General features: G+C 36.4%; 1 protein-coding gene across 1 annotated transcript in view; it reads right to left on the minus strand.

Annotated features, from left to right (window-relative positions):
- Positions 1–5,544: 5,544 nt before the first annotated feature.
- The window catches only part of SREK1 (splicing regulatory glutamine/lysine-rich protein 1), a 24,934-nt gene continuing 13,186 nt past the window's right edge, over positions 5,545–17,292 (minus strand). The window contains exons 7-11 of the mRNA XM_009697432.1: positions 14,988–15,107; positions 12,164–12,682; positions 7,423–7,518; positions 6,811–6,946; positions 5,545–5,697 (exon numbers count right to left, since the gene is read on the minus strand). Coding sequence (XP_009695734.1) covers positions 5,545–5,697; positions 6,811–6,946; positions 7,423–7,518; positions 12,164–12,682; positions 14,988–15,107 — 1,024 coding nt within the window. The remainder of the gene's footprint in view (positions 5,698–6,810; positions 6,947–7,422; positions 7,519–12,163; positions 12,683–14,987; positions 15,108–17,292) is intronic.

The following is a 17,292-nucleotide window of genomic DNA, read 5'->3' on the forward strand; positions in this document are numbered from 1 at the left end:
CGTGTATAACAAATTAGTCATAGCTCCCGTATCAGTGGGAAAAATACCAGAGAGGATCTACTGATAGACTACATGAACAATGCCTATCAAATTACTCTCTTGATGTTTCCAGAGCAGACTGCTCATTCCTTTGATTAAAATTATTATGAAAATTATGTATTTATGAAGTAGCAATTTCTAAGTGGCCCATGATTTACTCATCTGTGCAGCAGTAGTTCTAAATCTTTGCACTAGGGAAGGTTTTATTGAGTAAAGCAACAACAACTTCTAAGAAAGCTGGCAGCCTCAGTAATGACATCAAGGACTCAGTTAAACAAAGATGAAATTATTTTTTCACCATTGCTGCTAAGTCTTTCAGGTCAAAACACACACATGGAACTTTTTCAACGGGAGAATAATAATTTCATTTAACAAGATGAGTATGGACCAAAAATCTCCAGTCTTGCTTCAAATTTGGTACTAGTTTAATGCAAAAAATGTAACAAATTAAAACACTGTAAGCTGAAACTTTCCAGAAGAAAATACATAAACAGCTAAACCCTCATTTTTGTTGTCTATGTTCTCCTGTATTAAGCTCAACAATCATAAAACTGTCATGACAATTTTTAAAAATAATATTTTTTGGCCCTCTTGGATAGCCAGGGTTCATAGTTTCAGAAAACATTGTGAAAACTGAAGTTTGTAGGTAGCTTCTCAACTGTAGTAATCAAAATGTTAGAGCTGTACCTCCTCAAACTAGGGGGAAAGTTCCACATATTGCCAGACAAGTTTACTAAGCTGTTTTATACAGAAGAAACCCCCATACTAACGTGCTCAGATCCTCCAACAGGACTTACCTACAAACGAAGCAGTCTTGAATTTGAAATAAACACTGCATGCAAAGAAGTTTTTTAAAGCTGAAAATAAAACACAACTGAAAGTGTAATTTTCTTATGTAAAAAAAAATTCCCTTTTGTACAGTGCTTTTAGTTTTCAATATTATTTTAATTACACTTTTCAACATATAAAAATAAACCTAAGGTACACGCTGAAAACTTTTTTCTGTTTACATATTAGCAAACAAAATTAAGTTTTAGATTCTCTTTAGGTAACAACACTTAACGATATCTACAGATTTCAACTGTCCACACTCGAGTCTCTGGTGAGAAAACTACATCTCTCTGAACCAAGCACCTACTGATTTACATTATTTTAGCTATTTACAGATCTCAGTGTTTGTGTCACAAAGTCCAATTCTCACTTTTAAAATTATGGTAACACCAAAGGCAATAATTGATTGCTATAAAAGTGAAAGTACTACCAAGTGGCAGGTGGGACCCATAATATGCCCCAGCCTGCAAGTGATTGTTTAGAATTCATCTCTTTAAGATTATTTCTTTTATGACTATAATGTAATTTTCACACTAACATTTACAAAATTCAAGACGATTTTTGTCTGTTTTTTTTTCCTTTAAGTGAATGGCTAGCAAAATTAAAATACATGAATTCTAACCTTGTTTCATTACAAACAAAAAGATAGTGACACAGAAATGCTTCAGACCTAAAAGCAGAAGATACACACCTCACTACGGCATTACTGCTTGCAATGGCCATACATGTGAACAGAAAATTACACAGTAATAAGGACAGGTATGATGTATACAATAATTTGTATCATACAAAGCAGCCTTTACTTATTATCTCTTGCTTAGACCGAAAGAAAAACCACAGAAATCCCTAAATCTAGTAACTATTACAAAATACCAGTACAAGCTAAGGGTAACACAGAGAAGCTATCACGTAACAAACAGATCTGCAGATTTTCAAAGTAATTTCAGGTATTGCCTTAGATGTAACCAGGCCACGGAACATCAGCAAGCAATGTAAAGCATGCTACAGACCAGGGAATTTACCTTCTTTGCAGCAGAGTAAAACATACTCAAGTGGCCACACCTCATTTCAGAATCCAACCTGCGCACAGGCTGCTGCTGTTAGCTGGCTAATGTAAAGCTAGTTCAGATACATCTATCTGAAATTGCCATAAAAAAAATTAGCAGGTGACTAATGAGTAGGTAGAACTCACATCTCACAGGTTTCTCAGCGATCCTTCAGATGTTTCTAGTTTACAACTGAAGTGCTTTTTTCCCCCCTCTTAGTTCTAATTCTGAATTATGAAAACCAATATTCTTTACATACTATACTACTATCAGTGTTTTCAAACAAAATTTCATCCCTCACACCTGTGTAAACCTATTGACTCCATGGACCTATTGACTTTGATGAATTTATCTAAGTCACAGCCACCTCTGTTTTGAGCTTGGAATCCTGTTTCATCCACCAGCAGTTGCCTCCTGCTACCTTTTCAAAAAAAAAAAAAAAAAAAATTCCTATCTGTTATCCAGCAACACTATTGTGAAATAACTACAGGCAGTAATGAAAGCTTGTGTTTGTGATTTACATGGTCTTCACAAAATTGCACCCTGTCATCACTTTTCAGAGCAATTACAAGTCACAACATTTTCAAAGAAAGGCTGACTCAAATGAAATTACATTTAAAACAATACAGCTATCATGAACCACACTGTTCTCAAAACCTCCACTCAACTTAATCTCATCTATAAAGTGCAAAACCAAACAAACTGACATGGCAGGTCAGCAAGCAAACTTGTTAACAAAGGCAGCAATGGACTTCCAGTGGAAAACGGACACATTGAATGGATGGTGCACACAATCCTGGTGGAGCAAGTAGGAACTTTATTACTGTGCTACACTACTGGTTTAAAAATGAGCTACCTTCTGTAAAGAGAGGCATTCTACAGAATAATAGTTCACTCGTAGTAGCATTTTAGGAATACGAGACCTGTAGAACACCTAATATGAACAGACAGAACTTAACTACCTCACAGATCTACACAGTATTTAAAATTAGAAAATACAGCATTTGTAAGAAAATATGACTTGAAGTAGGGAGGAAATGCGTGCGTTTGGTGGTTGGCTGGTCTTGGAGGTTTTTTGCCCTTTTGTTAAAAAGAAAAAATCTACCTTTTTGTGAGGGAACAATTAATTCACATATAATATAATGAAGTGCTGCATATGGACTTACACATGTGAGAAGTTAGCTAATAAGGCTGCTATCCTCAACTACTAATTTCCAAAGGTTCCAAATTTTCTTAGGTAACTGTACAGAATCCTCAACATATTCTGTAACTGGTATATAATAGAGCTGTGCAATTTCAGGGTAACAAGACTCAAGCTGAAACATGATACAACCCAAGATTTCTAACTCCTCCCAAAGGAGACACTTCGCTTTTCAAAGATACGATAAATAATACATGTGTATTTTCACTGGTATCCACTTTTCAAATCAAAGAAGGTGCGTGAATATGACCAGATCAACTAAAAATACTCCTTTAATAATTATGTACCACCAGAAATTTGCCTCTAAAATACTTAATTTTATTAGTGAAATGGTACCAAAGATAACAAGTTTACAAACAATCTCTTTGCTCTATGCTACTTACACATCATAAATAAGACAGCTGTTGTTGCAAGACACAATCCTTCAGTCTTCCTGTAAGCATACAGATTTGTCATTCTTTTATCAGAATAAGCTGTTTACCAGCCAACAGCATGTGGCTTAAACATCACAAAAATGACTGTCTATACTTTACATGGTAAAGCATTTTCTATAGTCTTAAATGTACACAGTGGCAAGAACATCAAATCCTATCAAAAATGAAGAGTGATTAAGCAGCTTCAAAATCCAACTGGGTTTCATCACCTTAGGAATTGGGCAAATTTTTCATTCCCTCTAATAGCGTGCTTTTTTTTTTTTTTAGAGAACTAACTATGCAAAGGAAAACAAATCAAAAGCAAATAGCTAACATGCTATTAATCTTTTTTAACTGAAAGAAATAACTCTTCCCATGAGGTAAGGCAATAAAGTAATTTGATTGTATTAAGTTGTATTAAAAATAATCTACTCAATTTTAGGTAGAAGTAAGTTTTAAAGGTATGACTCTTAGGAAGTCCCATGTATCTGATTAAATTAGTTCAGAGAACACAAGCCATGTTTTACCTTGACAAAAATATTTACTTTGTCACTCTCTTTTTACATGCGTTCTCCCCAAAGAATCAAAAAAGAATCTCTACCATATAACTCCTGTGTAAATCAGAACTTTTTTCCCCCAATTATTTATCCCCCACTTCTTTGCATACAATTCCTTTTATGTCACCCAACAGGTATTAGAGAAGATGATGGAGAGGTAACAATTAAGGCCATCCAAATGTAGATTAAATGTCTAAAGGGCTGTCTTTGATGCAGGTGATCAGAAAATGCTTTGTATTCAGCCACTACTTTTGTACAGTGGTGGTCCCCAAATTACATCTTTGCTTTCATCCATAAATCTCTTTTAAAAATAAAAAATAAAAGTAGCAATGGCATTTCAGTATTTTAACAAGTGAATCAAGCAATCATTCTGACACATCACTTGCATTCTTGTCTAAAGTACGGTGGTGGCAAAACAGCAACAGAGATCATGTAAGATTTAGCTGAAAATGAGTAGTAGCACATGTACATTTCTAGAAAATACCACATTTTAAGAAGGCACTAAAGCTTCTGCTTGTGCTCCCATTTTTTTTAAACAAATAAGAAAAATTTATTTTCATAATGGCACCTGTACTATTTGCAGCTGAGCAGACACACTGCAGTACAGCTCAAAACAAAGCTTTAAGTTCTGCTAATATCATACAGATGTGCTCACTTCTGAAACGACAACAGAAAACAACAGAACAATCCCAAAATAACCCAGTAAGCTAAACTATTATCTATAATGTGGCAGTGATCCTTTTAGGAACAGAAAAGTAGCATGCATTGTTCAAATACTTCAAAAGAAATAGTAATTTTAGGGGTATTAGTAAGAAATTATTTTAAATAATAAAACCCAAGAATCTCAAGCAGTGAGCAAATGAAAAAACATACTAGACAGTGGGTATTTAATATAAGAACTGTAAAATTGTGTTTATATTTAAAAACAAAAAAAATCCCTACAGTTGTCATCTACAACAAAAGAAAGTGTGTATATTTATACACCATTTCCAAGCACATCAAACAGTACACACTGAAGTTTTTGTGGATTTTTTAACCCACAGGGTAAAACAATACAAAAAAAATTCATCAACAAGCAGTACTTTAAACAAACTTCAATGCATATCTTCAGCTTTTTTTGGGTAGTACAGCTTTACATCTTTCGGTTTCTACGTACTTGTAACAGCCTATGGCAAAACTTAACATAAATCATTTTACAAATAAGTATAGCCATCATGGAAATGCATGGATTTTCAGAGATGAATAGTTCTGATGGCATCTGCCTTTTCTTGGTATAACTACTGGTCTGTGTTCTCTTGCTTTACAGCAAGACGACAACAAAGCTATCACAAGAACTGGAAGAGCTACTAGTACTATTAACATGTTCAGGTTGATTGCTTTGACATTTCTTCCTCACTCTGGGAAATGAAAAGCTTTGGATTTCATTCCTTAGTTGAACCAGATGTCCATTCTTTGCTTTAAACCCCTTCCATTTTAATTGAGATGTTCTCTTCATTTGGTTGACAGTTTCCATTCTGTTGTAGTTTGACTTCATCTGTCCTTTGTGTATCTCTGTTGTCTACTTCCTTGTCAGTTTCTGAATTCTGATCCTCTTTAGTGTGATCTTTGTCCTACCAAAGATAAAATTATTTTACAGAAAAAATATCATATTCTTAGCATTATAGGCTATAACTTTAGAGGGTATAACAACCAACTCTTGGTATTTTTATTGTCTCCATTTTTACATGCCTATCTTGTCTCAACAATTTTTAGAATAGAGGTGTGAGCTGCTTCTTTTTTTTTTAAAGAAAAAAAAAAATCTTTATTTTCAATGGGCTGAACTTAGGCATTCATAACAACACGTCATCCAAGAAATCACTGCCATAAAGTGATCTGTCTTTATCATCAACATTCACTAAAACCAGAACAAGCAGAATCATGGAACCTAAGAGAAACGACTCCAGAAATTAAGATTTCACCTATTTTCTAAATAAAACAGGATTAGATTTTTTCTTTCATATTTTTTGTCAGGTATCTGATGCATTTTAAGAGAATTCTTGGGTAAGATAATTACTTAAGCATGTGGACAGAGTCACCTAAACCAGCTGTTCTGTAACAGTTGAACAATTCTGAGTACAACAAACTACTCTTTAAAAGCATGCTGCTTTTCAAATTTTAAGATTAAACAATTTGAAGATGTTTCTTTTCTTAATCACACCACCTTCTATTTTGCAGGGGAAAGTCCCATACCATTCTTGCCCAACTCTTCAACTTTACTCCTGTAGAGTCCAATACGCAGACCAGGACCAAAGCAACCAGGGAGAGTCTGAACTGCAGAGTGAAATTTTATTAATAAAGTAATCTTTTCAGCTTGACAGCCAAGCTGTCCCTGGAGGCTGCTCCTTAATGACATAGCCTGCTCATACAGATAGGCAACCAGCCAAGTCCTAACATATGGCACAGGACAGGAAAGAGAAATCAAAACAAAGTGTGTCCGTAACCTATTCACACAAGTGTCTACAGGTCCAGTAAAGTTCAAACATGGAGACTTATCAAACTGGCACACTAACACTAACTGTAGGTCTTCAATTAGCAAAAACTAAACTCAAAGGGTAATAATTTGGTAAGGAAAACATGAGAAAAAAATAGAGAGGAGGAAAAGGAAGAAAAAGAAGGGAGGGAATTTCAATAATGGCTCCACTAGCACCACCTCACTCTGCTTATCACTTGGTCACACAGCTTACCTTCAAAGTAGTGGTGCTTCTGTCAGATTTCTCCTTTCCCTCCTTTTCTTTACTACTTTTTTTCTTGGATGTGGAGCGTTCTCTTTCTCTTCTTTCATTATTTGTATCTCTTTCTCTTTTTTTTTCTTTCTTGTTTCTATTTGAGAAAATTTTTTACTCAAATTGGAATTTGATCCAACAGCAACAACCTTCAAACCATTTAACTGCAAACTAAACTCTCATGTTTTGGGTTTTTTGGAAAACTCACAGATAACAAAAACCCCTTCAAAAAGACAAGGGCATTTTTTGACTGAAGCGAGCTAAAGAATTCATGTGTTCAGCATGCATGGTATTTGCAAAGAGAAAACCAAATTAATCTGTATCAGATGAAGGGCTTTTATTTATTTGAAGCAAATCTGCACTGTTGACAAATTTGAAACTCTCTAGATGAAAGCATACCAAAGCTCAAATCCATGAAAGTTTTTGTTTGTTTTTTGTCTTAAATTAAAACTGAATCATACTGACCAACTGAAATAATCTGAGACGATTAGTGCAAAGGCAGTAAAACAATGAAAATACTACAAATTCTTCCTCTTTATTGCTCATTAACTTTTATGTTTACATCATACTGACCTTCTCGGAGAAGGAGTGCGTGAAGACTTTCTTTTTGTTGTTTTGGATGTTTTAGGAGACTTGGAGGGACTTCTACTCTTCCTTTTACGCCTTTCTCTACAGGACCAAGAAATTTAAGACCATCAAAGAATAAAAATAATAAACTCAGGAACCACCTAAAACCAGAAAGCTCTTAAAAAGAGCTGACATAACAACTAAATATCCCCGAATTTAACATTATATATCACCAACAATATATGAACTGTACAAAACGAAAAAAACCATTATTCTATGTTTCAGTTTGGTGGGAAAGGGGAGGTTGGAAGTCGGGAAAAAAAAGGTTGTGCCTTTTCAGATTTTAGGGTTTTTTTTTATCCTCACACGCCTGTACTTATCCCTGATAATAATGGAAACACTGAATTCACTAATCCTGTATTAAGTAAGAGTTTCTTCAGTCAGGAAAATAATCCAATTGAATGAAGAGCCATCTTAACACAAAAGGCACAACTTAAGCAATACGTGAACTTCAAAACGTACATGACAACCTGAAGATCATTGCAATTCCAGTTCAGCCTGACATGAGCTAGCACTCCTACTGGTTTAGAAGCAAACAATGCAAAAGTGAAGCTCGAGTTGTCAAAATCAAAATAAATAAGTTAATATCTATTGTTTTCCTAGCAGTCCTTGCTCAGCAAACAGAATGTTATCGTTCTGTAACACACTGAAGAGCTTGTAGTATTTTACAAAACAGCTGTTTTACACAGACATACGGAGTTTGCTGAAGTTGCTATTATGGACTTTGATCCTGAATAGAACAAAACAACAAATAACTAGTTGCAAACATGCTGATGCACACGTTAAATCAAGTCAGCCAGTAAAGCTTCATTCAACGTAAACACAGAACATATCTCTGTCAAAGTAAGATGATTTTTTCCCATCACCTCTGTGAAGAGCAGGAAAAGTAGACAGGAAGAACCATTAAAGAAAAACAGGGAAGTTAAAAACTAATTGAGAGGGCACTTCAAGATATGGCACAAAAGCTACAATTATGCATACCAGCTTTTGCAATTCACACCATTAGGTGTGAATATTTGCACCTTCAATACTTAGAAAGGCAAAGAATCAACAATTATTAGATAAATTACAAAGGGATACATTAAGATATGCCTAGTATCACTATCTGGATTGATACTCTGACAATATCATGACCTCCTGAAACTGCACAGGACAAAATTCCTTAACTGTTTTTTTCAGCAAGCTTTTAAGTTTGATTCTATCTTTGGTAAACAAAAACATAAAGTGGCCTCAAAACCATGGAGAAAATAACACAATCACCGATCAGTTGTTCACTAGTTAACATGCATCTCATTTTGAACATCTTTACAATTATCATAATCTTTTTTCAAATGGGGATACTGGAAATTGATATATTATTCTGACAGCGCTCCCACTTGAGCTACATTGAATACATTCCCACTTTATTTTGCCTTTCAGCATACGTATCTAAGTAACCAAGTGCCTTTGTAACTGTGTTCAAACTAGCAACTGTCTATTCATGGAATCTATTTTTCAGTTTCTGCATTTCATATTTCAAGTTGAAGAACTACAACTGTGTCTGACAGTATTTGTTCCAATGTCTATTACATTTCTCTATAGAAAGATTCTTGTGCACCCATTTTTTTAATCCTTTTAAGCAATACTAATATAGGGAAATTTAAAAAAAACCAAGTCTGAATATTTTGATAGCAATCCTGTGACTCTTAATTATACACAGAACTAACATTCTGTACACATCTCCTCTGCTGGCCTGCATAGGTCTGTTGGAAAAGGAGACAGATTCTCCTCTTCCTCTAGTCCATGTCTTTTCCTTCAGACAGGAATCACAAATAGCCATCTGATTTCTAGTACTGGCATGCTGTCTGTCAGTAAAGCCAGGTCAGTCACCACCTAGCTCTTAGAAGGTCCTGTATGTCCTGTTTCACTTTTACCTCTTCTCCAAAAAGACAACTATTTGTCCAATATTTTGCTCTTGTCAGGCAAAGGATCAACAGTCCCAGCTAAGTGCTGCACTGTAAATCCAGGCAGTTGAAACGCCAGTTTGTTTGATAATCCATTCCAGAAAGGTTTGTTACCATTTCAACTAGGCAGCATCAATCACCAAAGTAAACAGATACCCCTAAATGCAACTGGGACTCTGTAGCCCAACCTATTCACAATTACTTTTGAGAGAATAACAGAATTACTGAGCTTAGCAGAGCCTCTGGAGACCACCTAGTCCAGCCTCTCCCTCCACCTTAAAACGGGGTCAACCAAAGCAGGTTACTGAGGGCCACATCCAGTCAGATTTTTAGTATCTCCACAGATGGTGAGACATTTTAATGTTTCCACCTTTAATCTCTCAAGGTAACTGGTTCCAGTTTGCCCAGAAGAAAGCCCACAATTTAAATGCTAGAAAAAAGCTTTTACTTCCCGTATGTCAAGATGTGCGTACTGCCTCTTAGCCTGTCACTGGCCCCCACTGAGAAGTCTGGCTCTGTCTTCTTCACACTCCCACATCAGGTATTCATACGCACTGATAAGATGCCCCCCGTGGCTTTCTCTTCTTCAGGCTAAACAATTCCAGCTCCCTCAGTCTCTCCTTGTACGATGGATCCAAGCCCTTCACCAGTTTTGTGGCCCTTCACTGGACTCAATCCAGTATGTCTGTGTGTTGCTTGTAAAGGGGAGCCCAGAACTGGACACAGGATTCCAGATGTAGCCTCACCAGTGCTGAGGAGAGGGAAAGAATCTTCTTCCTTGACCTGCTCACAACATTTTGCCTAATGCAGCTCAGTATACTGCTAGCTTTCTTGGCTGCAAGGACCCCCAGGTCCTTTTCTGTTAGCCAGCCTTCCAGCCAGTCAGCCCCCATGCTTGTACTGTTGCAACGGAGTTATTCCTGCCCAGGTGCAGGACTTGGCCTTTCTCTTTGTTCAACTCCATGAGATGCCTATCAGCCCATTTTTCTTGTCTGTCAAGGTTTCTCTGAATGGCAGCACACTCCACTGGTGTACCAGCCTCTTCCCTCAGCTCTGCATCACCTGCAAACTTGCCGAGGGTGCACTCTGTCCCACCGTCTAGCCCACTGATGAAGATGTTCAACAGTACTAGCCACAGTATTGACACTCTAAGGATAATTGTAAAATCCATATAAAATTGTAAATCCATATAAAAAAGCATATTTCTTTCATCCTCCATCCTGAAAAGAACATTGTCCTTGTTTAGTAACATCTGTATAAAAAAAAAAATTAACTTCATATCAAAACAAGGTTTTGTACTGCGAGTCCACTAGAAGAGATGCACTAATTTTCACTAGAATTCTTTGCCCAAGTATATGGCATTTGAGCCTTCCATGGCCCTTTCTTAAATAGCAAGATTCTTAAAGGTAGCGTAACTGTTGCAAGCTAGAGTATGAATTTTTGGTAGCATCCAGCTAACTACTGTTGCTATTTGACATCAGGAACTAGGTCTCCCATCAAGGTTCTTATATAAGCCACACATCATCAAAATCTTAAACCTTTTTCTACACTTACCTAATTCAACACTCCTGAGGCCTACAGACAGAAAATGTTATTTTATCAAAGCTGGTAGAACTACCTCTACTCTGTGTTCACCTTCAACCCATGAAGTAATATTAAAAATGCATTCAAATAGGAAGCTGCATAAGCTTGAAGAAGCCACACTATTTTGCCCATAAACCTCCAAAATAACATGGCCATTTCATGCAGTGCAAATAACATGTCCATTACACCCTTTTCTGCCCTGTATGATCCATGAACTCCTGAATTTCAAGGACTGCAGGAATTTTGTTTTTGTCCAGTGAAATGATGGCAACACATAAAACTTCTGCCAATTCATCCAGCATTTTATTCTCTCAAGGTAACAGATAAAATTCAGTATCTAAATTTGACGTGATATTATTGAATTCCCTAATTCCTGAGGTATTCAGAAAGGACTTTTTCCATCAAAGCTTCTGATCTTAAGTTAGCCACAACGCTTTTAGAATACGCCTGAGTTAGTCCACTTACAGAGCTTATAATCAATCTCAGAGTCTCCTTTTGGTGTACTGAATTCATCCAGACTTCCATCCAGTTTAGCCTCCACCAGAGGCAAAAACAGTTACAGCAACTTCCACGTTTTCCTGTTTACTGTCAGCATCATTGAGGAATGTTACTTTTTACTTGTACCTGGCCATCTAACCAGCTAAACAAGGTATCCTTACCTTCCAAGTGAAATACATTCACCTTCTGAATGGCTGAAGAGCAGGCAAGTACTATCCAGCTGAAGAGTGGCAAGTACTGTCACCCAACTGTTTGTAAGACCTACAGACCAACACTCTACAGTATGTAACCAAGGAACCATGTATTAGTGACTCAAACTTTCATCAGGACAAAGATGATGTGTGATGTCACTTTATCAGAACTTTTCAATTGCTTCAATGCAAAGAAATGGTACAAGAATCATTTACTTACTGTCCTCAAGAACTATACTATATGGTTATGTGAAAGGCAATCATCAGCAGCCCAACTAGAAACTATGTTCTATCAGGCATCATACAAAGCTCTTTGTAATAGATTTTACTTCATAGGAAAATCAACAAAACAGAAATAATACAAATTTAATTAGTAAGAGACATGGTGATATTGACACATAAAAACTAGGATGGTGCTCCACTGAACTGACAAGTCAAAAAAAAGAAACCATGAAAAAATTCTAAACAAACCTGCTGGAGCTACGAGATCTTCTTGAAGAGCTATAGCTTCTTGGGGGTGTTCTGGATCTCTTCTCTTTCTTCTTTTTATCATCTCTCTCCTTTTCTCTTTCTCGATCCTTCTCTTTATCTCCATCTTTTTCCTTTTCTTTGTCTCTGTCCTTCTCTTTGTCCCCTCCTTTGTCCTTATCTCCCTCCTTGTCCTTCATCTTCTCTCTGTCCTTCTCTCCTTCTTTCTCAGTATCTTCTTTTTCCTTGTTCTGGTCTACCTCTTCCCTGTCTTTTTCTTTCTCCTTTTCCCTGTCCCTGTCTTTGTCCTTATCCTTATCCCTGTCCCTATCCCTGTCTTTGTCTCTCACTCTCTCTCGATCTTTGTTTCGCTCTTTATCTCTCTCCCGGTCCTTCTCCTTGTCCTTCTCCCTGTTTCTCTCTTTATCTCGCTCTAAAAAGTCTCTGTCTCGGTCTCTCTCTTTCTCCTTTTCTTTGGCCTTTTCTTTTTCCTTGACCTTTTCTTTGTCTCTTTTCTTGTCCCTGTGAAAAAACAAACAGAAATCCATTAATTCATCTTTGAACTCTCCAATTAGAAGTACAACTAATTCTTTAGCAAACATTAATTGCTCAAGATAGTAATTACTCAGTATTTTAATTTTCCATCCCTGTTCACCATCAGGGAAGGTTATATACCTAGTAAAAATTTGGAAACCAACTTGGAGACAGGGAGGCCAAAATCAAGTTAAATTGCGACCTTCAGAGCAATGTTATTACTCTTTGAGAGAGTATGTCTCTTCACCTCACAGTTATTATACATAGATAAATTTTCTACATTTTATCAGGAGTGAGACAAACTCTACAATCTGTAAATCCACTATTTACTAAAAGTATGTCCACATAAAATGGACTGCAGATTAACCACTCCCACATGAATAATGACAGCCGACTGACAGAAGTGTTTATTCTACAGTGCTCTCTCACAGAGATATCCTGGAACTTCTTGGAAGTCCAACAACAATCAATACACAGAAATAAAAAAATAGGAATAAAATTTCACTGAAGAAACTCTCTCAAAAGGCAAATGTAAGGTCAAAACTCAATCAAGACAATTCAATCACCTGGAATCATCATTAGGAATTTGAAAATTATTGAAAAATTGTTAATATGGTAAAAACAAAAGCAAGGATAACAGAACAAGTCAGCTTCTTTGAGACAGGCAGAATGATGCATGTTCATAAAAAGAACAGTGATGAAAACTCCAACTGATGTTCTAGTTGTCAGGCCAAACAAAAATTGATTAGCTCACAGCTTTGGCTGGAAGATTACATTTTGGTACAGGATTATTTGGAAGAGTGAGACTCCATCTTTCCTTTCTAGCAGAGAGACTTGGGACTCCTAGACCTGCCTCTAGGACATACAAAAATGAATAAATGTTCAGAGAGAGAAACAGGAAAAAGCACAAAAGGACAAGTTGATTAGTAGGCCTTTACATGTCCAAGAGAACCAGACTGACAGAAGCTGCTGTGTCTATTGGTATTGGTACCTATTCTAGGATTTTTAAAGATTCTCAAAGAGACTCCATCACACATGAAAGGTCCTAAGCACAGCCCCCACCTTTCTTCAATGGAAGAAGTGTTTGGCTGTATCTTCTTCTTAACTGCTAATAAATAGTAGGCTGTTCTAGGCTCTGTGGCCTGACAACTTTGGTTCCCACCAGGTTTTGGCAAATACTTCGTTAGAGGTCTCAGAGAGAGAACGTAAGATCATAAAGATGAAACAGCACACAATCCCTGCAATAGCAGAAAGTCTCACAATGACCCAAGAAGTGCCTTCCAGTTAATTTATCACAGAGATTTCATTGGACTTGCCCCTTCAGCAAATCTCAAGAAGCTCCAGACAACAGCAACAGAGAATCAAAAGGATTCATCAATAAAGCCCAGCTAGCTACATAGCCTATTCCTGTTTCCAGTGAGGTCCACAGATCTGCAGTTCTCCTTTCCATAAAACTTCTTCCATCAAAAAACAAGAGGCAACTGCACAACCAAAGTAAGAAGCTCCCTTTAAATGAATCAGGGGAATTACAGAGATAAAACAGAAAGAAAAGTACATCTATTCAGGAAGCTATTTTCACAGGCACTTTAGATTTGTGAATATTCACTACTTCATCCCCCCCAAAATTACGTTATTATCTTGTTGAAATTTCATAGTTCAATAATTAGACAATGAGACTTAAAAATTAATAACTAGGTAAGATACAGATAAATTAGATCCTGAAATGCAAAAATGCCATATAACAGACGCATGCATTTGTGCCCACAGCAGTGTATGGTCAACAGGAGACAGCAAAAGGCAAAAATAAAAGCTTACGCAGAAAAACTTCATAAATGTTCTCAGAATGTGGGATCAAGTTCAGCCTGAACCTGAACTTCTCAGCAGATAAAGATGGAACAAGCATCTTCCACTTTTTTGTGGGTTGCACAGGCTACATAAAATATTTCTAATCTATTGGTTCAAGTCTGGCAATTAAAGTTACCTATTTTTGGTCAGTTTGCATGTTGGTATAAAGTTAGGCTAGACTATCAAAGTTTAGGTATCTCAGTGTAGTGGTTTAACCCCCATAGGCACCATTTGAGCTACTATGAAGAAAATTAACTATCCCAGCCAAAACCAGTACACTTAGCAATAACATCTACTTTTTATTCTTTTGTCTCAGAGACAGGCTAAAGCATTTAGAGATTCCACCCTTTACCATTACCTCAAGGTTTGTTAGATTCTCTTCAAAAAGTCTGTACTGTGTGCTACGAACAGTAGTGTCACTTCTTAGGAATGGAACTCTGGAACTCACCGAGAACAAGAGCGACTTCTTGATTTCCGCCTTTCCCTAGATCTAGACCTTTTTTTCAGCGGACTTCTGGATCGGCGTCTGTCCTTGTGTCTTGAGAGTGATCTGTTCCCAGATCTACTTCTATGTGAGCAATGACAAAAGAAAAACACTTCAATATTGAAACTCCATAAAAATTAGGTCAACCAACAAAGGAAAAAAGCCAAAAATCTTGCCTCACTACATAAAATTATATAGTTACACCTCAGCAACATACCGCCTACCAACATTTTTGCAAATACAGACAATTTATGCTTCACCAGGTGCACATGCCCCCCTTTGAAACAATGCACCATTTAAGTAACACCCATGTTTCAAAATAACCTCCATGAACATTCTGGAAAATATAAATCCCTATCATACTAGGATAGCTGTCCTTAGTAAATTACAGTGCATAAAATCTACTATAGACAATTTCTAGCAGCTGTAAAAATAATTAGTTACATTTTGTTTCTTCTCTAGGCCCAGTCACTTGTTGCAGTCTTGGTCACTGAAGAAAGATGGTTTTAACTTGTCTTTTTTTGCTTTTGTTCTCCAGCCTTACAATTTAAACGAACTTTAAAAAACCAAACCAAACAAAACTCCACTATCTGTGGTTCAGCACTTAGTCAAGTTACCTATTCAGCTGAAACGATTTGTTAGCACGGGTTTTAACTATAACAATTCTCAAGGAAAGGAATGAGCATTTACTAGATGATAATTAAGGAATGAAAATAATGTGCCGATACTCTGACAAAAATCCAGTTAAAGTCTTCTGATAAACATATATAGTATAGTTGCAGCTCTGATGAAGAAAAAAACTTAAAAAATTACTATATTCTTTTTTCCCAAAATAGTCCCTATTTTTGGAAGATCATACTCCCTAGGAAAGCAAAAATAAAAAGCTGAATTTGAACATTAAGTTCCAAAAAAACACATCATTGGATACTTTGCCTGAGAGGTTAAGGTACCATTAAGTTTAACTTACCAAAGACAGAAAGGTCATGTATATTACTCAATAAATCCTCAAGAACAGGGAGGTACAAAAAAATTCCAGCTCCTGTCTTCTGCAGCTCAAGACACACAGAGTAATATATACCAAGAGCAAACCATTTTTTACCTACAGCTTTGCTCTGCTTTTCAGTGCAGAAATACAAACTAACTACAGGGCAAATGAATTACAATTAAGTCAAAATAAGACCTTGAATAAATTTTAAATCGTTTTCATCTCTATGATATGTGTTCTATAAAACAGTAGATCAGGGAAGTGCTAAGGACAGTGTATTCTTAGGGATGAAGCTGCCTCAACAGATCAGACTGGAAAACCAGACCATAATGATCAGCACTTGTTTAAAGCACAGGCTTTCCACAAGTAAAAAAATGCAAGTTTATCTTCAATTTGGTTTGTGTCAATATAAAATAGCACCGAAATTACTGCACTGTTAAATAAAATGAAGATTGTTTTTAAGTTCTGTCCTAAGTTAGAGAAACAGCAGAGAAGTAAGCAATAAGGAAGTGACCAAATGATTCTTGCATTAAAAAGGTACCTAATATTTTGATGTCATTAGATAACATGTACTATAGTGTCCTGCTATTGCAAAACTGAAGCCTGTACTTATATTTTTTTGGTAGTATAACTGATGATAACTCCCTCTGATCAGCTTGTCTGTATCTAAAGGAATTCTAGTTGTCTTGTTAAAAGACGATACATGAAAGGATGCAATAGAGCTGTTGCTCAACACTGACAACACTCACCTTAAAGAATCTGAACCACTTCAGGAAGCATCTGTAAGTCTCACATACCAAGACTGTCTCATTCTTGGAAAAAATCTTTAAGGGTGATCTAGTAATTTCATCTCCCCCCATATTTCAAAGCCTGTTTCAGAACTGAGCAAATTCAGCAAAGCAAACAAAATCTGAAGAATGAAAAACTGTCCTAAAGCCTTTTTCTTCTGCTTTTAAAAGCCACGGCTTTACATTTACAGTACAGTAAATAAAAATATTGCATTTGTTAAATCAATGTTTAGAAGTTCAGGACATCAGGAACTTTCTGCTAGCAAAACCAGCCAGCCTGTCTGCTCAGGGCGTTAACAGTAAACTACATGTTTGATCCACAAAATACGGATAACTATTTCTTTTAAAAATACAGGTTACAAAATTATATTATGCTACGTGGCACAAAATGTACCATGAAACCACAGAAATAGTCATGCTACATGGCACAAAAAGTGCCTTCTAGTGAGTTTTAACTGAAAGTAATCCTGAAAACATCTACGATTTAGAGGGAAAG

Source organism: Cariama cristata, unplaced genomic scaffold (assembly GCF_000690535.1).
Source record: "Cariama cristata isolate BGI_N322 unplaced genomic scaffold, ASM69053v1 scaffold16773, whole genome shotgun sequence".
In the NCBI taxonomy this organism is placed as follows: Eukaryota; Metazoa; Chordata; class Aves; order Cariamiformes; family Cariamidae; genus Cariama; species Cariama cristata.